Source organism: Jaculus jaculus, chromosome 2 (assembly GCF_020740685.1).
Source record: "Jaculus jaculus isolate mJacJac1 chromosome 2, mJacJac1.mat.Y.cur, whole genome shotgun sequence".
Lineage (NCBI taxonomy): Eukaryota > Metazoa > Chordata > Mammalia > Rodentia > Dipodidae > Jaculus > Jaculus jaculus.
In genome coordinates, this window is record NC_059103.1 from 176,386,274 (window position 1) to 176,411,627 (window position 25,354).

At 36.1% G+C, this 25,354-nt stretch overlaps 1 protein-coding gene across 1 annotated transcript in view; it reads left to right on the forward strand.

Moving 5' to 3' along the window:
- Nucleotides 1–25,354, forward strand: part of Zfpm2 (zinc finger protein, FOG family member 2) — a 471,310-nt gene that overhangs the window by 80,201 nt on the left and 365,755 nt on the right. The window contains exon 2 of the mRNA XM_004672646.2: nt 11,185–11,343. Coding sequence (XP_004672703.1) covers nt 11,185–11,343 — 159 coding nt within the window. The remainder of the gene's footprint in view (nt 1–11,184; nt 11,344–25,354) is intronic.

Sequence of the window (25,354 nt, forward strand, 5' to 3'; positions counted from 1 at the left end):
TTGGACAAGAGAATGAAATGACACTTAACTGGAAGAGAGACTTCAAAGCCCCACTTTCTTTGCATACGCAGCATCAGATGGATGCTTTTGTGAGGGGCTTCAGAAACTTGTCTCATGGAGGCTGAGCAGAGTTTATGACACAAGTACTGTGTTCCTGCAGCTGCTGGCCAGCAGAGAGTTCATTTATGGGCACTTTCCCCCTTTGGCTTATCCTATAACTCCTGCCGGTAAAGGTGCTTGCTTTTATACTGCTGGAGGCTTTGTTACAAAGGCAAGGAATATTTCCTTTTTAAGAGAGTACCTGCACGCTTTCTCCAGGTTGCAGTGGCTGGACAGCGAGGAACGGTAGGCTTTGTTATCTCTGCACCCTGCCTGCCCTCCCCAGTCTCCAGAGAGCAAATGCCTTCCCTTTAAAAATACAGCTGCCCAGAGCGCTCCATGTCTTTAGACACTCTTTTAATGTGCCGGTATAAAGTAAAAGTCTTTCTGAAGATAGACTTTTATGGGCAAGTACTTTCTGGGCCTCTGGAGATCTTCTCAAGTGCTGAATCGAGGTACCTTTACAGTGGTTTAATGGCAACACGCCACACTAGTTCTGAAGTGGACTGTTGATAGGTGTCCCTGGGCTTGTTACAATTAGAGCTGATTGAACAAGTTGATTCTCTTTTTACCTCCACTTGCACAGCCCACCTTCATCATGTAAAGGTTGTGCAACACGATAATTTTTGTAGGTTTTGTATTTTATTTCAGACCCCAAAGATGAAAGAGTTTCCCGAATGGAAACTGGTAAATTAAGCAAATTCTTATAAAGTTTATATTTCAATCAATACATGGAGTCCACAACAATGCGTTCTTTCATGTGAGAGATTTCTTTTTAAGGCTGTACAAGGAACATGTGTGCAGGACTGTACAGGCTTTGAAAGAATATTCATCATTATTTTCTGTGTCAACCCTAAACAGGGCCAATTTGGCAGTATTCCAGGAGTGGGAGGCCACACCTATTTGTGAAAAATGGAACAAAGTTCTGTCGCCCTCTCCTTGATTGTTTGGTTCAAGGTGGTGGAGCTAGGACATGCAGTTGGGGGAGCCCCCTTACTTTAGTTAACTATACAGTATTACCTTGTGAGACAAAATCCCGCCAGCTACCCTTGTTTTGTGCACCATCCTGATATGTGTGTGTGTCTGCATGTGCATATATATATGTATGTATGTATGTATAATTCAGTGTTCAACAATTGGAGAGAGGGATGCTGAGCAGGGAAGTGAATGTTAGTGGGGTTAGGTCAGGCTTGTTTGCTGACCAGAGATCATTATTAATGGACTGTCCAGCTCCATCTGGCTGAGCAGGGGATGCCTCAATTCACCCAAAATACTAGGCCCATGAAACAGGTACATGAGAATATTTCTGCTATATGATACTCTTATTCTTTAAGGTGTTCAAACAGCAATCAGACTGGAATTTTATGTTGCCAGACTTTGATTGCCAGATGCATGATGGGGAGGGGCATGGGAACGGGAAGAGCTTCCTTGGTAAAGCCACATTCCCCTCAGTGGTGTGTATTGCCAAAGGCTCCTGCACAGAGTAGAAGAGTAACATTCAGGGACAGCTTACAGGGGCTGATATCTATTCCATGTCATCCCCACATCAACTTAAAAAGTGCTATTTCAGCATTGGCTGGGCTCTAACATTGCTAGGAAAATGAATAATGAGCACCAAATAAATAAATCCTCTCCTGGGCTGAAGGGATGGCTAAGCGGTTAAGGCATTTGCCTGCAAAACCAGAGGACCCAGCTTCAATTCCCCAGGACCCATGTTAGCAAGATGCACAAGGGGGCACACGTGTCTGGAGTTCGTTTGCAGTGGCTGGAGGCCCTGGCACACCCATTATCTCCTCCCCCCCCTCACTAATAAATAAATAAAAAATTAATCAAAACTAAATGCTGTCCTTATTAGGAGAGATGATAAATACTGACTAGCTTCACTGAAACATAGTCTGATCATACCCATCGGCTACATCGGCTGTAGTACTGAGGGGATCTGCAAATGGCTGAGCCAGAGACTATATAAACAACAAAATACCATATTGTTTCTACTAAATGACAATGATGAATGTAATTTATACTGCTTTAGTAACTTTAAGAGAGTATTTGTAATCCAGTACAGTTCTCAAATTTGAACAAACAAAATTGCTATAGGATTTTTAACATAAGGGTGGAGTCAGGTAATCTGTTGGCATCTCTAGTAAGTTTCCCAGTGATACAGGTGATCCTGGTTCAGAGGTAACATTTAGATAGTGGCTATTTGTTGACCAACTACTTGGATTCAGCCAATAAGGCTAGACATCATTTTGACCAATCTTATATCATTTTTTTTCCAGAAAATTCCATCAGTAATGAATTATACAGGTAAAGAATCACTTGCACAGGACAGGGCCATAAAAGGTTATTAAAGATGAAAAGTGGGTTATATTTTAATTTTATTAGTTAAGAAAAGAAATATATAAATTATAGATATGTAAATAATCATGACATAAATCTTTCTGATTTCTACTCTAATTAAAAGTTTCCCCTCATATCTATTCATTGAATTCATATCTTTCTTCATGCCTAGTGAAAGTCTTTAATAAAGTTAGCTATCATAGCTCTTTGTTTAGTATTCATTATGTAGATATTGCTTTTGTTATTTACCTGCTTTTTTTTTTATTTATTTGAGAGCGACAGACACAGAGAGAAAGGCAGATAGAGGGAGAGAGAGAGAATGGGCGCGCCAGGGCTTCCAGCCTCTGCAAACGAACTCCAGACGCGTGCGCCCCTTGTGCATCTGGCTAACGTGGGACCTGGGGAACCGAGCCTCGAACCGGGGTCCTTAGGCTTCACAGGCAAGCGCTTAACCGCTAAGCCATCTTTCCAGCCCATTTACCTGCTTTTTATAGTTGAAAATGTGAGGAGAGAATTATGACAGGGAAGTAAGAAAAATACATAAGTGCTCAGAACTTCGTGTCTCATATGAGAACCCCTTTTGCCTCTCCCTCTGTGTTCAAATGGACTATGTTTTGTTTTCTTCAATCTCATGTCTTATGCATATAAGATTTGTCTTCTGATAGGGGTTATTAATTCCTCTTAAGGTAAGGCCATCTCACCTTGTACTCTACTCTTAAGCCAGGGCCTAATATAGTAGCATCCATATTCACCAACCTCAGTAAGTATTTTTAAAATGAATGGAGTGAGTGTGTGAATAAATATGTGCAGATCTCTTGAAGAGAGCACTACTTTCAATGTTTTGTACTTAATTACTGTGTAGAATGTTAAGTTACTACATGGAAAATTGTATGATTTAGGAGTAGAGCTCAGTGATACAGCATTTGCCCTCCATGTTTGAGGTCCTTCCATGTGCAACAGCTTGTCAAAAAATACTAAAATAAACAATTTTTAAGATTTATGTAACTTTTATATCATTATCCTAATTTTTTGGTGATTGTTTTGAATTAAGGTTGTTTTCTTTTTGAGACAGAAATTGTGTAGTGCAGTCTAAAGTATTAAGTATCTAATGACATAGAGGTATCAATGGTAGGAAAACTAGGGCATATGTAAGGTTTGATAATTCTCTTGGTTTTAGACATCTTTTGCATATAAGAGGTGATGCTGATAACTTTAGTAAAGAACATGCTGTCATATTTTTCAAGATAGAGTTCACATCTTCATAAATGCAGAATAACTTTGTGCAATTCTGGATTGAGACTTGGTTACAAAATATTTGAATTTCAAAGCCATCCCTGTCACGAAAGTACTGGGTCAGTGCACAAGGCTTATGTTAATGAACTGAATTTTCTTAATGCCTGAGTTACTTCCTGAGAGCAAATTAGTTATTACAGATTCGATTTCCAATTTCCCTTCTATTTCATCCTCAAATTTTGTTTTTCTTGTTGTATTAATGTTTTATCTACTACATTAGATTGGTTGCTGCTTGTAAAGTTTGCATATGGTATAAGAACAATTATTGTTTTATACTCTTATTGTTATTGTCAGTTACCACAAAGGATCCCAAAGCAAGGGGTTTCAGAAAAAGAAATCATTTAAATAATTTAAGTTGTTCTCATGTTTAGATATAAAAAGGATTAATATTGTCTTCTATAAATGTATACAAAGGGGCTGGAGAGATGGCTTAGCAGTTAAGCGCTTGCCTGTGAAGCCTAAGGACCCCGGTTTGAGGCTCAGTTCCCCAGGTCTCACGTTAGCCGGATGCACAAGTGGGCGCATGCGTCTGGAGTTTGTTTGCAGAGGCTGGAAGCCCTGGCATGCCCATTTTCTCTCTCCCTTTATCTGTCTTTCTCTCTGTCTGTCGCTCTCAAATAAATAAAAAAATTTTTAAAAGTATACAAAGACTATACAGTAAAATAACTTACTCCATGTTTTAAATATTTTATTTATTTATTTATTTATTATAGATGGGGGGGGAATGGGCATTTTGGGGCCTCTAGCTACTGCAAACAATCTCTAGATGCATGCACCACCTTGTGAATTATGTGGGACCTGGAGAATCGAACCTATATTCTTAGGCCTCACAGGCAAGCACCTTAACCGCTAAGCCATCTCTCTAGCCCTACCCCGTTATTTTAGATTAAAGAACACTTCTTTCCCCCAAAGAAATAATTTAAATATAACGTGACCCCTTCCCCTTCATTTTACAATGTATACGGTCAAACCGAACCCTCCATTAAAAATTCTCTAATAGCTTTTTTGCATTAACATTTCAAAAGTCAATTTAAATATTCACAGATCTCATTTTTAATAAACTTAGCAAAATTCAGGTAATTTCTTTTAACTTTTTTGATTGAAGGACAGCAGTTGGTATAGATATTAGGGAAAAAAAAGGTGTACAGCTATGAGCAAAACCCCAAATCAATTATATATAAGAAGTAACACATGGAAAGAAATTAATCAAAAAGAAGAACTTCTACTATATGATTCTCTGGTCTGCTACCTGCAGGCAACAAACGTAAATGGGAAAAAAAAATCAACATTCTTCTGGTAGATAAGGAGAAAAATTAATAAAAATGTTTCTTTTCTACCAGATCCCCTGATGCCACTATTGTTGAAAGTGGGTGACTGCAGGAAGAACTTGCTTGTCTAAAGTGCTATTTCTCTGGACTACAAAAATGAGGTTTATTCTTGCTGTTAAGCTCAATTACATGAGTTAGTGTGGCTCTGCACTGCCCAAAGAGCACCTGTCTTCCCTGTCCCTTCTCATTAAATGGCTCTGCGGGATATGCATGTGACAAATGTAATGGGAACCGAGTGAGAAACATTTTGAGATGTGCCTACAGCGTAATGATGACTCATAGGCATGTCTGACTGTAACAGCTGAAAATTCCAAGATGAACTACTGCTAACCACACAATAGATCCACAATAAATTAAAAAGCATGTGGAAGATCACATTTTTCTGAGATTCAGATTTTTAATACTTAGGAGTTTCTTTCCCATATCTCATTGCACAATAGGCATATATGTACAGAAAATGTAACATTAATATTTTACTGTATGAAGTGATTTTATGTTATGTTGTATGAATATTATCCTGGAGTTAACAAGAACTTTAAGATAAGATACAGATGGTTAGATAATAAGATAAGTTTAAGTTTACTGATACATTTTCTCACATATAGAATAAATTAACAGAATTTTATTGAAAATGTTCTATTTTAAGTCCTCCTAGACATCAACTGTAATATGTAGAGTTTTGATATATTTTGTATTCACATATTAAATGGAAACCAGAATTCTTACCTTTAAGTTTTATATTTACATTTTGAAAAGTAGAATTACCTGGCAAATGTAACTTAATTATAAAGAGTTAATTGAAGCATGGTGATATTGCTTAATCTGTGAAATTTAGAAGTCCCTTTTGTTATACACACATATGTATGCAAACACCTATACACATGCACATATATGAAAGATTTATGCATCCTGCATTTCTTTCTGAATGAATTGGTTGCAAAGGACTTTTAAATGGCAGAAAACAAGCTTGCAACCAGGATAGGTCTTTCATTTTCATTTTTCTTTATTTCTAAGATTTTGAAAGATTTTTTTGTTCTATAAATGGACTCTGTGTGCAAATGACATTTAGTTTGTCATAGAACTTTTAAGGTTTAATAGTAATACTATATAATATAAAAGTCATTAAAAGTGGCCCACATAAAAAAGCACTAGAATAAAATGGTCTGGAAATATTTGTGTATTTTCAACAAAAACTCACTGGAATTTCTGAATACACTGTGATGGATTATTGTAATTATTGGGAATGATAATATTTTAATGCAACTTTCCTTCCACCTGTCAGTGGTAATCAGAGCTGCCCAGGATTCTGAAACAATCTCATTTTGCTAGGTGGCTAGTCTTGTGCAGCCTGTAGAATGCTGAGAATATTAATGCATGGAGAGGAGATTGAATGCTTTCTATAGTTCCATTATTACAGGGCCTTGTTTTAATCAAAATGCATGCAAAAGCAAACTAAATTAATGTGTAATAAATTAATGCCAATGAGTGCTTAAGGAAAAATACCCCTTTGGAAGCATACTGCATTGCAACAGAGTATTCGACAGTTTTTGCTCTCTTCACTTGCATTAATGTATATTAATTTCTATAAAATATAATTATTTCTCAAGTGACTCTTATTCTGAAATGCTTTGGATGTATCTAACAAATGACATTCTTGCACTTAGGTGAGGGTTGTTCTGTTTATAGTAGGCTACCAAAGTAGGGATTTCTTTCTCAAGACAACATGTGTTGAAAGATACATGTGTTTGATTTTAATATTTACAGTTGAAGAGATCATTTCTTAACCATTCTTCAAGATAGTATTCATTTCAATACTTTGAATTTATACATGTATTTAATCTTTTAAAAGCTGTATTTCTGTCATTATCTAGCTCTAACTTCAACTGGGTATATTTTAGAGATTGCTTTGCTGCATAGCCTTTAACACCCTATTTATCTTTTACTAACTCTAGGCCATTAAAAGCTTCACCTAAGGTAACATTCTCTTAGAGCCATTGTAGACCCCAATTTACAATGCAGCCAAGAAGTTAGGCTGTTCATCAGGACTGTTAGCTGTTGTAGGTCTGCAGGGCTTTTCTTAGTTTTGTCTTTGAGTAGCTATGGTCATTTCAAATGCAACTGGATCACACAACTGTCTCCTCTAAAGATGGAAATACTACTTTGCACCCATCAGAATTTCTCAATTTTGCCTTAATTCATCCAGCATAAAGTGAGAAAGAACACCTGTTTATTTATGCTCAGAGGCAATTAATAGCATGCTAGGTTTAGCCTTCAGTACCATTGTAGTCACACTTTTAGAATATACAGGTAATTATTAGCATTTTAAAATGAGGTAATTGTTGATATTTATAAACACTGAAACTATTAATTCTGGCAAGTGTGTGGATATCTATAAATCAGATGCAATTGAAGTCCTGGAATTCAGATTTCCTCACACTTGCCTGCCAAGTGGCCTCAATCAGAAGTAATTTTCTCCATGAGGGCACATGGAGTTCAGTCGTGAGCCTTTTCTGAGGAGATATTACTATTTGTGTCAAATTATGTGTGGTGATTTTTTTTCTGAAGTGGACTTCTGTGCCCACTAATCCATACCTAGGAGGTCTGTTCATTCCCTACTTGGTTGGTGCTATTAATTACCCCTGTGCTTCAAGTGTCTCTTACCATTTAAAATGTTAGTTTATAGCCACAGATTATCTGGAATGTTTCATGTGAAAGAAACATGTAATATAGAGAGTAGAGTTAGTTCTGATCTTAAACCATAAATACTATGCATTTTAAAAGAAAAATTTTACCCAGTGTCTGGTTTGATAGCATTGTTAAAGAAATGGTTAGTAATTTCATATTTTAAGGCATAGTAAATTATGTAAATTTGACATTTACTATGAGAGAAATGTGAGTTGTTCCTTAAATCCCCTTCTTGTGTCTTATTCTAAATATTATTAACAAGAACTCATATGCTTTCATCAAATGAGCTCAGAATATTTTTTGCCATTTATTTGGTTTCTTTGTCATTTATTTTTGAAATGAGTCCTTCTTTTCACTTACATGGTGGAAATACAAAGTGATACATAACATAAAAATATAGAAACTAAAATATTCAGTACAACCAATCAATTATAAGCTTCTCATGAACTTAAAAATAAATGTTTTATATATGCATGTATGAAAGTGGGTGTATATGTTTGAAACCATCGTAATATTGACTTAGTTTGAGGTTTGCTAAGTTTATTTATTTAGTTATGTTTTATTTATTTGTGTGTGTGTGAGAGAGAGAGTAATAGAGGGAGGGAAGAAGGAGAGAGAGAGAGAGTGAGAAAGAGAAAGAGAGAGAGAGAGAGAGAATGTGTGCACCAGGGCCACCAGCCATTGCAAATGAACTTCAGATACAGGTGCTACCTTGGGTCTTGGGCTAATGTAGGTACTGTGGAATCTAACCTGGGTCCTTAGGCTTCACAGGCAAGTGCCTTAACTGCTAAGCCATCTCTCCAGCCCCGAGGTTTCCTAAGTATAAATCTGGGCCTTAATATTTGATTTGCTTTCAGATGTTCATGTGCATCTTACTACTGAATTTTTAACACAATAAGTTTGAATTATATATTTTAATGAATCTATTGTGTTTCAATTGTGTATTCTAAATCATTCAGTAGTATTTTTAATAATAAAATATCATTTTATATATACATACTTAAAATTTCATTTTAAAAATGATTTTATAAATTTTTATTTGTTTATTTGCAAGCAGAGAGCAGAGAGAGACAGACAGAAAGAATGGGCATGCCAGTGCTTCTAGCCACTGCAAACAAATTCCAGATGCATGTGCCTCTTGTGCATCTTGCTTATGTGAGTTTTGGGAAATCAAACCTGGGTCTTTTGTCTTTGCAGGCAAATGCCTTAACACTAAGATGCTAAGCCCCAAATTTCATTTTTAAAAGGAAAGCATTTTATTATTGATAATTTTATTTGTATAGTATATATACATTTTATTTAAAAGCATGTAGTAGTTTAAGTTTTTCATATTTTATATATGAACAATTCAAAGTATTTCTTTTATAACTGTAACTTTATTTTCTAACAAAAGTTAGAATATATAGTCCCATAATATATACATTCAAAAACAAGTATAATGTCATTTCAGTTATAACTGATTTTAGAAGTTATTTTACATGTTGATACAGTATAAATATATACATAAAATTTGATCACCAAAGTATTTTATTTGTCCAACCTTCAAACATGACTTTCCAAATGTGTGAAATAAAAATAGTAGTAACTCTCATACATATAACATTGGGTTTTTTATAGATCTTTTAGAAAATTGATTTGAAACTCCCATATCTAACACAAATGAAGTGGTTTCATGTGTCTTTTTTGAAATTGAGCTTGTTATTATAATTAAGTTGTTTGAAAAATAAAAAAATAAGGCAAGGTTTTATTTAGTTTCCTCATTAGGCTCAACATTAACAAACTTCTAAAATTATGAAATTAATGTTATCAAGATAGTAGCACTTTATTGTCATTTTTTATACTTATTGTAGCTCTAGCCATTTGACGTGGTTGTTCTAGTAATTATAATTGTTAGAGTTGAGATAGTTAATACAAGATGAAAAATGAGTATGCTGCCCATGACTTTGGAATGTGGCTTGCATGAGAACCAAGTCCAGTATTCTTTTAACCTTTCATCTTGAGAGAATAAGGACTGCGAGAATACACATATTCCCAGGTGTTGGGGACTAGGCAGCCTCTCCCACCTTAACATTCATCATTTTAATTTTTTAAAGGAAAACAATACATTCTAAGTAGTACAGATAATCTCCAAATAAATTTTTACCCTTGAATATCCTTTAACTTCAATCCATGGAACACATTCTCTCCATGAACAGGTAGCCTCTCAGTACATATGCCATTTGTGTGGGCATATTTATTCACACATCTATCAAAACTGTAATATTTATGTATTATAAGTTAGTTATAACACTTCACTTTTGGCCCCAAACATTGTCGATCACATTCCTCAAAAGTAAAATAGAGAGGCTTTTTAAGCCTGGTAGCATTTAGCCTGCCATGACTGGTGACATGAGTGACGATTAGTATAAATTACTATAATTGTGTTCTTTGGATAAAAGGCCATATTAATCTTTGGGAGAAAATGCAGGCTTCTACTTTGTAAGATGAATTGGAGACTTCGGTTCTTCAGAGGCAGTGAGAGACTTATAATCATCACGGTGGTATTCCCACGCCGTCCACCTCACATCCACCCTAACAACTACAGCCCTCCCTTTCCTTTCAGTAAAATAGGTCCATTAATGTAGTGCACCTCACTCCCATTCTCTCAAAGGGAGTTGTATTTTTATTACTGAAAAAGTATCACATAAATACAAATTACATTTTTTCATTAGAAAACTACTTTTCATTTCAGAAAAAAATTCAATTAATTATGAATAGGGTTATGCTTTCATCAGGGATAGCAATGTGTAATTTTTCTTCAAGCTTCCCACACATATAATGAAATCTTTTCTTGAAATTCACTCTTAAGATGGATTTTTAAAAGTATAGACATTATTAAAATCTCAGTTCAATTAAAATGCATTCAATTACTTTAAATCTTTATTAAAATCTCAGGTAAAATTGTACAGCTGTGTAAAAGAGACTTGTACTCTTTACCAAGCAGTTAATTCTAACAAATGAACATAAAGTGCACAGTTTTGCTCTTCAAGAGAGAATTTAAAAAGAAAGAAAGAAAGAAAGAAAGAAAGAAAGAAACTTTTAAGTTTGGGCTTGGGACTGAAGGTGGAGAAGGAAAATGGAGATTCAAGTTATTTTCTATGTAGTATATCTTCAGACAGTGCTTTTCTTCTCAATGTAGGTCAGTGTTCTTATTCTTTTCTTAAACTTTGTAAAATTTATTTCTTAAGTTTTCCATGGGTACTTTTTTGTGTGTTGAGCATATCCTTTCCCCTTGCCTCCTAACACAATGTTTCTCATGTGTGAGAAGTGTGAGTTCCCTTGAGGCTACTTTCTGGAACACTGTTTCCTGACTGCTGTAATTGAAATGATCCTACTTAAGGTTTTTATTTCCTGTCTTCCTTGGATGTTTCTGGTACAGTGTCACTGATTCTTTTTCAAGGGCCTCTTGAAGATGCCATCGAAGATGAGGAAGAAGACTGTCCGTCAGAGGAAACAGATGTCACGGCCAAAGGAGACTTTCCACTGGAGGAAAGCTTCCCCACAGAATTTGGGCCTGAAAACCTGAGCTGTGAAGAAGTGGAATACTTTTGTAACAAAGGTAATCATCGATGGCTGAATGCAGTACGTGAGTCCACATATGTGCCTTTGTACGGATTTAAAATACAGGATGGAATAAAAAGTGCTGATGATTCAAATTATGGTATGATGATAGGTGCAACATCTTTCAAATACAAAGTAGTCTTTCGTGGGCCAGTAAGTATATCAAAATTAGCATTTCTTAGTTTTATATTTGACTATATTTGGTGGTTGGCCAGTTAACTATGCACATTTTCATGTTGGCTGCTTATCTACTAAGTGTTTTTGATGTCTATCATTTATCCATTCATGCTTTCAACAATTATTTATTGAATGTCAATCATTCGCAAGGCACAACTTTGTCATGGTCTGTAAAACAGAGGGACAGACAGAATATGTACCCAAAGTCTGGCTCAGTCCTTGTGAAAACTGATTATCTTAGGTTTACTGATTATCTTAGGCTTTAGCCTTCACCACTGGTCTTTTTGTTGTTGTTGTTGTTGTTATCAAATAAAGAAATCCACACACTTCGCTTTGTGGATCATCTTTTCACATACCCACATTGTAACCCAAGAAACACTGAGAGAAATTTCAGTTGATTGCTGACCTTGACTGGGAGCCAGGCAACCTTGACACTTCTACATATATAGTAGTCATGCCTATGCATTTGATTACTTTCCCTAAATATTAGTTTAAAGGTTCAACTGATTCTTTTTTATTTTTGCTTGGTTATTTAGTTTCTCCTCTCAAGGTTAGTCTTCTAGCTCTTTCAACAGTGGCACATGGTTTTTTAAGTGTTGGGATCATTTCCTGGATTTAGAACAACCGCGTTTACTGACTCAGCATGGAAGTTTCTTGAAGGACAAAGTAGCTGAGATCCTTTCTGTGAGGCCATATGTCTGTCGCAAGGAATTTGCGTGTATGTATGTCACATGCACACATTTATGCTTGCATGTATCACTGTTATGCAGACTTTGTATTGTTTAGGCAGATAGAAAAAAATGTGATGTAAGGATTGGAGAGATGACTTAGCAAAGCCAAAGGACGCGAGTTCAATTCCTCAGGACCCACATTAAGCCAGATACCCAGGGTGGCACATGCATCTGGAGTTCGTTTGCAGTGGCTATAGGCCCTGACATGCTCATTCTCCCTCTCCCCTTCTCAATTAAATTAAATTAAACATTAACAAAATGTGACTTAGGTTTATAGCTGTGTGTTTATGGACCAGACTTAACCGTGCTGATATATATCACAAAAGCTGCCACGGCACAGGCCTTTGTCACAGATGTGTTTGATATACAAGATTAATGATCCTAAAATCACTTTCTCCTGTTGATGATATAGTAGAAGCATGAAAAGTCAGCCAGGTCTTATCACCATGGCAAGAGAATGTCAGCACTACAGAAAGTGGAGCAAAAAACTCTGCTTTCAGCTTCCAAAGAACCCAAGGGAGCCTGGGATACCCTTCCTGCCTCCTAAGTCAGAGACTTTTGATTAAAAATGAGATGTGCATGGAAAAAACGGACATCTCTCAGATCAGGCCAAATTACTGTGTGTGTGCGTGTGTGTGTATAAATATATATATATATATATATATAATTGTTCTGGGTATTATATCCATTTGTCAGTGAGATAGTTTTGGCAATACAGTACACAAGTTGGCTGAGATGTAGAGGTTTTAAATTCACATCCCAAGCCATTTCATCTTCTTATAGAAAATGCATATGTTTTTCCATTGTAGAGACTTTATTTTATGTTGTGGTATTATAATAAAGAGAAAGAGCTAAGAGTTATAAGCTATCATTTTTCTCCTTTGGGATAAATTGAGATGGATATGAATGGAAGACACTTCTGATACATATTCTATCCTCTGGAGTTTTTTTTTAAATTTTTTTTTGTTTATTTTTATTTATTTATTTGAAAGACAGATAGAGAGAGAGAGAGAATGGGTGTGACAGGGCCTCCAGCCACTGCAAATGAACTCCAGATGTGTGCACCCCCTGTGCATCTGGCTTACGTGACTCCTGGGGAATCAAGCCTTGAACTGGGGTCTTTAGCCTTCATAGGCAAAGGCTTATCCACTAAGCCATCTCTTCAGCCCATTTTATTGTTTTTTTCTTTTGTTTGTTTTTAATTTAAATGCTGATTAACTAGGAAGTTAAATATCCTCTTAGGACAATGAGAACTTAACCTCTCTGTAGATATTCAGACTGGCCTCAGTGACAGTTATGTTTGATGACCAGTTATAGAACAAGTCCAATTAGCTACCAAAGAGTAAAAGTATTTCAATACTTAATGATATCTATCTTATGACCCCAAATATGTAAAAATATGCTGTCCCAAAAAATATATTTTCACATATGATTCATAGGCGAATATTGCTTTTGTACATATTCTTCATCATTTACCAAAACCTAAAATCTAAATAGAAAAGTCAATTGGATTATTTGGAATTGCTTTATCTAAAGAGCTTTTCATGATCAAAATCAAACAATGACATCATTACATTAATGCTTCCTGAAAGAAAAAAATTAGTATTAGCGCTGCAGAGATGGCTCCATGGTTAAAGCAGTTACCTGCAAATCCTAAGGACCAGGATTCAGTTCTCCAGAACCCACATAAAGCCAGATGCACAAGGTGCTGCATGTGTCTGGAGTTCGTTTGCAGTGGCTGGAGGCCTTGGTGAGCCCATTCTTTGTATCGTCCTTCTCTTTCTCTCTCTCCCTCTCTCTCTCTCTCTCTCTCTCTCTCTCCCCCAGATAAATAAATAAATAAAAGTATTAAAAACGTGAAATATTAAATATATTTTTATTAAACAAAGAAAAATTAGCTTAAAATTTTAAAGCACAAAAATATGAATAGGATATCTAAATTCCTCAAGCAATATATTTTGACACATTTTCAGAAACTACAAAGATTGCATATAAAGCTGCTCTGTATTGTGATTCATATTTTAGTAACTTAATTTTACATAAAGGCAGTTTTTTGGTATTGTAACGTTTTATTGCTTAAAGTAAAGGTAAGAAATAAAACTCCAGTCTTTTTATGTGTAGAATAATAAAGCTTATAATAAGTCAAAGCTCCTAGTTACTTTTAAATTGAATGGCCATATCATACAGACTGTTTTCCAGTGGTTAGAATGAGTCATTCCTTATTTATTGTAATATTTTTCTGGGCTCCACACTGAGATCATCTGTGTTCTTATTAAGGGCATGTTTTTTCTGCAAGTCTTGAAGCACTCACCATTATTAATAAAGTTTTAGTTTTCAACCACATGATTAAGTATGACACAACTCACTCAGGTTAGAATTCTTTAGAAACGTCATAATGTGTTATGTACATTTGTCAGCCTTAATATCCAAATTTTCAATAATGTGACTCTGTCTCAAGTGGCAGGCTTGACATATGAACATCCTCTAGAAGTTTCCTGAGTTGCTTTTTACTTTCGATTAGTTTATTTCATGTACATGTTTTTCATCTTGCAAAAGAAATTAACTGGTTTTTGGTTTGTATGTTTGTTTTTGAGGTAGAGTCTCTCTCTTCTCTAGTACATAGTGGAAGTCACTATGTAGTCTCAGGCTGGCCTTGAATTCATAGCGATCCTCCTACCTCTGCCTCCTGAGTTCGCCATGATTAAAGGTGTGTGCCACCATGCCCAGCTGAGCTGCTTTTACCAAAAAAAAAGTAAAAGAAAAGAAAAGAAAAAATAAAAGAAGGAGAAGAAAGTTTTCTTGGATACTGTGATTTTTTTTTTTTTGAAATGGCAAAATGTAAAGCAATACTTTCAAATCATATAAGCTCTTGTTCATGAGTTTTGTCATGGGTTGGCATCTTGCCTTAACAGTATCTCTAAAAGGAAGGAAACAAGCAAGAATTATTTCCTTGAATTTACAGATGATGAAGACATCAACTCTGGACCCATAAGTGTTGCATATTTCCTGTGGTACTGAATTGTTGGCTTTAGTTATTTCATATTTCTTTATCTGGTTCATGTAGGAGACATAGGAGCACAGTTATGTCCCAGGCCCTTTTATTGGTGCTAGGTACATGAGTACTAAAAAGCAATCCCTATCTCATGAAAAGCAAGGAATAATTAAAAATCCCAAGCTCACGTTGTACATATTAGGTGGTGATGAGCATATATAAAGACAGCAAGGAATGTGTTAGGGCAGTGGAATGACATTGTGTCTGTGTAGGGGACACACGTGCTACTTTACAAGGACAGCTGGGTCAGTCGGATAAAAGGACCAGAGGAAAAAGGGTGAACATCCATAAATTCCTTACCTTTGCAGGACGTGGGAGGCTAGTTAGGCTGTGAAAAGCTAGAAGAGAATAGCAGAGGGTCTCCAGAGGGACGGATACACTTAGGCCTCTAGCAACTCACCGCCTCTGGAACCTGTGGAGTCTCAGAACCGGAGGAGTAGCAAAGGAAACTGGGAAGGGAAGCTCCATTCTGGGTGCCATAGAGGAGATTGGGGCTTGCTGGGAGAGGAGGTAAATAATGGCCTGTAGAAAGTGATGGTGAAAGCTAGATCTGACACAGGTAATGTGGGACAGGTGTCAGGAGTTACACATAACCCATTTGGGATCATTCTTTTAACCACATGCTTGATGAGACATCATCAGTAGCTCGTGAAGGTAGATCCCAAGGAGCACTTAGGAGGTCTTTGGGGACTGTGTGAATCACATTGTTCCCATTCATGGTAATGAGTTTGCATTTGTGTTTTCAACACCTTTGTACAACCCTGCATCAGAAAGATAGAGAAGGCGGCATGCATATTGAGCCCAGTTTCATAATTGTGTTTAACTCTCCATCCAGGCTGCTTCCTATTGAGCTGCCCCTGCCCTCGTCTTCTTTTTATCAGTTTGTGTACTTTTATTCAAAATTTAAAAAGCAAATGTGGAAAAGCCACATTTTTTTTTTCTGAATTGTGTGCAACAAGCTAAATCTAGATTACTGACATTAGTCTTTTCCTCCCGTTCCTCAAATATGAAGCTAAAGCAAATGATAGTGATAACAATAGTCATCATCAGCAGCGTCACTTGGATCCTTAGTTCTGAGAAGAAATACATACATAACATGATATCGTTGTTAGGCCTGGCTGTAGGATACTGCTTTTGCCCCTCCCAATTGCTGCCAGTGTTAAATATTCATAATATTTTCTCCCTAATTTAATATATATATATTTAAGCAATCTATTTCTACTTTCCTTCAATTTTGTCCCTCTCCTGCTCAATTATGCCCTTCATGATGCGTCTCCGTTTTCACTGAGGCTGGGTGAGGGGAATCAGAGTCCTCATACAGCAGCTTGGCCTTAATCACTTTGAGCTCATAAAGAAGGGGATCTTTGCAGGCAACTTTGTTCCTTTTTTCTTAAAGGGATTAAGAAGCTCAGCTCTTTAAATTCTTGCATATAACATTGACATTTCCAGGGTGTGTTTGGACCAGGGAGTTCAAAGAGAAGGAGTGAAAAAGAAAAGCCAATATGACTTTGTTTTTTACCTTGCTGGAGGAGCTGTTTGTGCAAATCGCCTATAAGCTTATTGACCTGAATCTTTGACTCCGTGTTTCCTCTGGATTTGGCTGGAGTGGAGACACTGATGGAGAACTGATAGGACTGATTGAACAGCCCCCAGCTTTGCTTGGAACAGACCTGGCTTCCCTTCTCCTCCACTTCCCTCCTTCCACATGACATTACTGTTCTTTGGCAAACCTTATGTTTTCCTGGACCCAGGATTTCTTTTTAAAATAAATTTTAAAATTATAACTTTTTCTTACATAATTTATTCCACAAAGAAAAATAAAAAAAAAATAATTCTTTTTTCAAAACAGTTTTTATTGAAGAGAAAGATGGAGGAAGAGAATGAGAGACAGAGAGAGAGAGAGCGGGGGCGGGGGGGGGTTGGAGGAAGACTGGGCCCAATAGGATCTCTTGGCACTGCAAAAGAGCTATGTGTCACTTTGTGAGTGTGGCTTATTGTGGGTATTGGGGAATCAAACACCAGACCACAAGGTTTTGCAAACGAGCACTTTAACAGCTGATCTACCTCCTCAGCTGTAATTCTTTTATATATATAATATATAACTATATTATATTTATATTTTATTATAATATGTATTATTATAATTGATTTATTTGTAAACAGAGAGAGAGATAGAAGAGAGAGAGATAGAGAGAGAGTGGAACTGCCATGGCATCTGGCATGATAATGGGTGCACCAGGGCCTCTAGCCACTTCAAATGAACTCCAGAAGTGTCACTTAATGCATTTTGGAAATCAAACCCTGGTCATTAGGCTTTGCATGCAAGCAGCTTAACTGCTGAGCCATCTCTCCAGCCTCTTTAATTCTTAATAGAAGATCAAAATAGATGCCTTGGTAGTTTCCTACTTGTATTTTTAATCTCATGACATGGAAAAAATGTACCCCTTTATGACACTGTGCTGTGTTAAAAATCTCCACAATATAGTTTTTGTTTGGAAAAGGACTGAAATTTTTAAACTATCTATTGAGGAGATGCAAGAACATTTGAACAAGCACTAGAGATACAAAAGAGTCAACATTTTTCTGGTTTAATGAAACCATATTGTGTCAAGTTTCACCTAGGAAACAGTGTTCCATAGGTAAGAGCAGATAAAACATAAGTCTATCTACCTCATCCAACAGAGGCAAAGTGACTGCGTTTACCCAAATGTATGAAATGACTCATATTGTTATCATCTACATGAGTCATATGTAATAACATACCCTAATGTTTCACAGGAAAAAAAAAAAAACTCTATTTATTTTACTTCCAGTGAAATGACTGTCAATATCTCACCTGCATAATATACTAAATATTTTTCTTGAAATAAATTTGAATAGGGTAACATGCGTAATTGATTAATTCCTTTAGTTTTTCTGAATTAGTCTCATATTGTAATAAGGCTCATTTCTATTTTGTCCAGCTACATATGTAAGGTTTGGAGAGCTAGTTATCCAGTTTTTAGTTATACATTTTTTTAATTTTATACCAGCAACATTGTTATAAATAATAAAATGTGAAAATTAATATAATGGAGTCTTTGGTTCAGTGTTTAATGTTTTTTTTTTTTTTTTTTTTTTTTAATGAACACAAACATTTTCTGATTTGTTAACTTGACCTTGGTTTGTTGTTTCCTCCCAATGTTGAAAGTCCATAGAAGAATGATCTAATTAAGTTTGTTGTTTTCCCTCCAATGTTTAAAATCAGAGGAAAAATTATTTAATTTCCCAGTATTTTGTTTTTATAAATCTAAACATCTAGATATTCAGAGACATCTGTATTATTGACAAGCTGTTTTACTTTTAAATTTTGATATTGAATTAATAATCCTTTAAATTTTGCTGAGTAATATAAAAAGAACTATTTATTTGTAAGCCCATTTTTATTTATGCATTTTGTAAGTAATGTTTTGAATGAAGACCTCATCTTCCTTATGAAAGTAGTCTTGATCAAATTGCAGTTGCATAAGTTGCTATTTGCATTAAAAACATGTTTATTTAAATGTTATTTCCTTTAATTGTTTATTTCAGTCAAATTCTTGGAACGTTGTATACTGGTGTACCAGTCATTTATATCTGCTAACCCAATCTATTTTATTTTTTCAAAGAAAATTATGAGCAGCATAGGCAGTGCCTGGGTAGATAATTTATTCTAATCATATGAATTAACATGTTTGACAACCATGAATCTGACTGTAGATCACATTAGGCTTGAAGATGAAATGTTAACATTGTAAGAAACATCTCTTAGAAGTAGTTATGTCTCCTCTACTGTTTATCCTCAAATATCACATAGTTTAAAAACATTTTTTTGTACTGCACTACCATTTACTAAATTTAAATCAAATAGGATTTTCAAAGCTCTTAATCTTCTCACATAAAATTTGCATTTTCTTGTTAGTATGTAAAATTCTCTCAGTGTTTTCGTTATCATTTGAGAAGCAACAGGCAGTATTAGGCCTTTGCCCATCCATTACTTGATGGGATAATCTTTATCTCTAGTAGGCCTAAACATAGAAAGTGTGTAAGGAAATTTAGAAAGCTATGGTATGATGAATTTAATTATAGTAATAAAGTCAGCCACTTTTTTGTTGTTCTTCAAAGGTCAAGTAAAAATAACTAGATGGTTGTACCAATAAATGCTGATAACCAATGCAGATTACTGCCTCAGCCTTTTATGTTTGAGATTAGAAAGATTGGCATTGAGACTATGCAGCAATTACAATAATTATAATAATGGTAATAGCAGTGTTCATTACTGCCCCTTCCTGAGCATCAGGCATCTTGCTATACATGCATTATATCTCATCAACCCACTGTTCTGCTGGATAGATATTATTTTCACTTGTGAATCCCCTAGAATTGGTAAATTGGCCAAAGTCCCCAAATTACTGAAGATCAACATCGGATTAAAATTTGGATCCAGGCATGGTGGCTCAAATTTGTAACCCCAACACCAGCGAGGTTTAAGTAGGAGGACTGCTGCATGTTTATAAAGCCATCCTGGACTACAGTGTGAGACACTGCCTCCAACATATAAATAAATGAATGAAAAAAAAAATCAACCCAAAGGTAAAAGGGGGTGATTATTTGTACATAATTATTTAATGAAATATTTTTCTGATGCTCATTGTTATGTAATTATGAGGAGATGAATACGTATGAAGAAGTCTGGGCATATGAAGTACAAAACTCATAAGGTAGTTTTAATTTGGTATTCTCCAATAAAAACTTATTAACTGATGCATCAGTCAAAGGAAAGGAATTATTGTAAACTAAAGAAATAGACAAAATATAAAATATTATATAAATATTTTTATATATATTAATATATATATTTATATATATAAATATTTTTATATATATTAATATATATATTTATATATATAAATATTTTATATATAAATATAAATATAAAGCAAATGTATTAGCAGTATGCTTAAAATACCTCTATTTTTGGTACATCTTTAAAAGCTTTATCAATCTAAATCAGGTGATGGTACATCGAGTTGGCATTTTAAGAGCTATTTTGAAAACTCTTCAGACTCATTATACTAGGTGGATAATCATGTTACCTTGCTATGGTGGCAAGATCCAGGCCACAATTTCTCAGTACCTATTGCCTGTGATGTTGTTCCCAGGTAATTCCAAAGAGTTGGAGAGACATCAAAATTTATGTATTGGGGCCAAAGCCAGTAATGAATGGAGAGAATGTTTATAAATCCATCAAGTCTAGTTGGCTAGTAATATCAGCTCCATGGAAATGCTTGCAAAGTGAACTCTTTAAAACAGTTTGACCTTAACACAAAATAAGCCTAAATAAAAAGCATAGAAAGGAAGGAAACGAAGAGAGGAAGAGAGTATTGTTTGCAGGGAAAGCTCTGGGCACTGTGAAAACTTTTTGCTTTTCTGAAGGAAATGCAGTACAGCAGATGGCAAGAGTGGAAGTGAGATAAACAGAGGAACTGGAAAGGAAGCAACACATTCTAGCAGGTTCTGTATCAAAGATCTGTGAGAGGAGAAAGATTAGACAAGGAACTGTTCTGAAACTTGACAGTGGCTGTATCTTACCAAGTCTGGCGCACATAGCAGAAATGGAAGGGCGAATTGCACAGACAGAAGAATGCGATTATGTTTTTTTCTGACAGTGAAAAGTGAAGATCTTTTAAAGGATTAAAGGCAACAATTTATCAAGGTAGAAATCTACAGTTCAGCTTTATAAAACATGGTCCCTCTATTCGTTTACCAGTGAAAAGTGATGTAATTTTTACTGTTGACATGTAATTAGTATACAACTCTCTACTTGCGACCTTAGACATACTGTCTTTTTAAAAATAATGCTGTTATATCCCAAGATATTGTACCAACATTGTGAATTTGTATCGGGTGTTCCTGGTTGTGTAAGTATGGATGTGTGTGAATGGTCCGAAATGCATGATTAGAGGCTGAAAGACTACATAAAAAGTGTTCACATTAGCCAGGTGTAGGGGGCACATGCCTTTAATCCCAGCACTTGGGAGTCAGAGGTAGGAGGATCACCGTGAGTTCAAGGCCACCCTGAGACTACATAGTAAATCCCAGATCAGCCTGATCTAAAGTGAGACCCTACCTCAAAAACAAAAAAAAGTGTTCACATTTCTTAGAGTGATATAGTAAGTAAATGAAAGAAGTGATATGTGTTGGTAAGGCACAGGAATACATACAAAGAGAGACGATAGGGTTGAGGTGGGGTTGATCTATCAACACACACATAATAATGATTTTAAAAGGAAAATAAGTATATGGATGAGCCTAACAATGGTACCAACTTGACTGTATTCACTGAGTACAAAACTAAATTTTAAAAAATTACAATAAAAAAGAATAGAAAAAAAATTTAAAAAGGAAAATAAATATGAAGCTTGAATATTTTTAAAAAGAATATTGCTTCAGTATTCTGGGGCTGGTTTTAAAATAGTTTCTGAACACCTGAGTAGCTTGAGTAGAAGACTGAATTTAAGCTGAAAGGTTGTCTGACCTTTCTTACAGTTATACACAGAGACCTATTTCATTTTATTTTTTCCATATTTTTATTCATTAATTTGAGAGAAAGAGGCATATACACAAAAGAGAAATAAAGATCAAGAGAGAGAGAGAGAGAGAGAGAGAGTGTGTATGGGTGTGCCAGGACCTCCTTGCCACTGCAAATTGACTCCAGACACATGAACCATTTTATGTATCTGGCTTTATGTGGGCACAAGGGATTCAGATCTGGGCCATCAGCCTGTGAAAGCAAGTGCCCTTCAGTGCTGAGCCATGTCTCCAGCAACTGTTTTCTGTGAGATCGGTGAGGTTTCTGCATCAGAACCCCTCCATTACCTACCCAAGGCTCCACACCTAAAGCTGCAGTTATCACTTGTTATTATTAATGCACACCTCTTAGGCTGTATCTGCTCAGGCTGAACTAGGTCCAAATCAGCCTGTTATAAAACACAGTAAAGAGGCACAATGACCAGGAATACAATGTTTGGCTTCAGATTTTTAATTTTGGGGGAAACCTTCAAAGACCTGCCTAAAATCACATTGTATTTATATCACATATCTAAACCCTAAGTCTACTCTTATGTGATAGATTATCTTGGACCAAAGGAACCACAGTTAATTTTAGAAAATCTTGTGTTCAGAGTGCTGTATTAAAAGTGGAAGGGAGAAGAAAAGGATTGCCCATATTTTGGAAAATCTAGAAGATATTGTGGCTACTCTGCATTTTTTCTGTAGTCAAGGATCTCCAGCTGACACTAATGTAGGGGATGCTCTGGGAAGACCTTGCCCTAAACAGTGGAAGGGGTCTTGCAACAGTGTATCTGGGCAATCATTGGGATTGGAAGCTAGATTAGGAGGGGGGAAAGAGTGAGTCTTGACATAGCAGGGTGTTTTCTTTGTCCACATATACATCTCATCATTTAGGTTAGGCTTATCTGTAAGAATAGGCTCCTGGATGTGGGCACAGGACCGTTTAGCTTATATCCCATTGCCCAGAACTTAGCTTTACGGAGTGGTCTATAAAACACAGACTGAGGAATTTAGTCTTTATTATGAGGTGACCACATACATAAATCTAAATTTTGTTACTCTGGAGAGTTCAGCATATATAAAATCATTTTTTTTATTTCTTTACTTTGTTATTGGAAAAATTAATGACTCAAAACATTGTGGCATAGATATATCCAGCATTCATGCTTGATTCAGTCCAAGAAGTATTTGTCAAACATGTCCTGGATCAGCCACTGTGAGACACACTCTGGATATAATGGAGAATAATAAACCCAGGAAACATCACAACTATCTTGAAATTTATATATTCATGGAATAGAGGCAGTAAGAAATTGATAGTCAAGGTTGATCTGACCTAATGATGAAAGTCATAGGAATTGTCTTTATGAAAACAACATTTGAGCTGGATTTAAATGCTGCATAGTCATTAGCTAGGCAAGAAGAAGTAGCTGGCTCCAGGTTGAGGGAACAGCATGGGGGTGCCAAGAACCTGGTAACTACAAAGAGAGCTATGGAGCTTGTCTTGTGAATTGGCCCTGGAGAATCAGGTGTGTGTCAGAGGGGATAGGAGTTATAGAGATCATAAAAATAAGGACAGTAAGTATAGAGTTAGCATGAGAGAGAAATAAAAATCTAGAAATTTGAAATAGTAATTGTAAAGCTGAGCTACCCACAAGCTATGGCATAAGGGGGAACATAAGAATAAATTATCGTTACATTAATAAAGCAACAAGAGAAAAAAGGTTTATCAGGAGAAATAATTGAACTCTTTATTTTTGAGCTCTGAAAGTCATTCACTATTTGGGTTTTGGAGCTATTCATATATGAAGCTTAGTTAAGTAAGGAGCTGTCTCCAGTAGTTGCTGTCTGCTACATCTCATGTTCAGCATTTTCGAAACTGTGGATTGAAATAGTCTTAAATAAATGAGTATGGTGTGTAGAAATGGAAGACTGTGGCTATAGAGCTTTCGTATAGAGTAGTGCTCTTGAATGTTATATAAAATGATTTTAGGATTGTTTCCTCATTGGAGTCTCAAAATCATGAGCAAACAATGTGGATTCTATTCTTTTTCCTTAATTTGGTGTTGTCAGGTTTGAAGTGCTGGCAGAAATCACCTGACCAAGAGCATCTTATAGGAAAAAGAGTTTATTTTGGCTTACAGGTTGTAGGGGAAGTTCTATGATGGCAGGGGAAAACAATGACAATGAGCAAAGGGTGGGCATCACTTCCTGGCCAACATCAGGTAGACAACAGTAACAAGAAAGTGTGCTAAACTGGCAAGGAGAAACTGGCTAGAATACCCATAAGGTCACCCCAAACACTACACTGCCTCAAGTAGAGGTTTATTCCCAAATCTTCATCACTTAGGAACCTATCATTCACAGCACATAAGTTTATGGGGTATACCTGAATCAAACCACCACATTCTGTCCCTGACCCCCATAAACTGATAACCATACATGGTATAAAAATGCAGTACATTCAGTCCAACTTTAAAAGTCCCCATAGTTTGTATCCCTCCCAATGATGTGCAAATATCTCCATACTCTAACATCTTTTAAAAATTTTTGTTTATTTTTTATTTATTTATTTGAGAGTGACAGAGAGAGAAAAGGGCATACAGAGATAGAGAGAGAATGGGAGCACCAGGGCCTCCAGCTACTGCAAACTCCAGATGTGGTTTTCCCCTTGTGCATCTGGCTAATGTGGGTCCTGGGAAATTGAGCCTTGAATTGGGGTCTTTAGGCTTCACAGGCAAGCACTTAACTGCTAAGCCATCTCTCCAGCCCTCCAACATATTTTTTTAAATATTTTTTTGGTTCATTTTTTTTTAACTTTTTTTTTTAATTAATTTATTTATTTGAGAGTGACAGACACAGACAGAAAGACAGATAGAGGGAGGAGAGAGAGAGAATGGGCGCGCCAGGGCTTCCAGCCTCTGCAAACGAACTCCAGACGCGTGCGCCCCCTTGTGCATCTGGCTAACGTGGGACCTGGGGAACCCGACCTCGAACCGCGGTCCTTAGGCTTCACAGGCAAGCGCTTAACCGCTAAGCCATCTCTCCAGCCCATCATTTTTTATTTATTTATTTGAGAATGACAGACACAGAGAGAAGGAGAGAGAAAGAGAATGGGCATGCCAGGGCCTCTAGCCACTGAAAACGAACTCCAGACACATGCGCCCCCTTGTGCATCTGGCTAATGTGGGCCTTGGGTAATCAATCCTCCAACCAGGGTCCTTAGACTTCACAGGCAAGTGCTTAACCACTTAACCATCTCTCCAGCCCTCCAACATCTTTTAATTGAGCAAAAATACCAAAAAAATACTCCCCCAAAACCCATAGTGGCACCAAATAAACATTCACACAGCAAAAGATAGCATTGGGCATAGCAAAGAAATATTCAGCTAATACAAGATTAAAACAACCAGGGCAAACATCAAACTCTGTAGCTTCAATTCCACCAATTCTAGCCA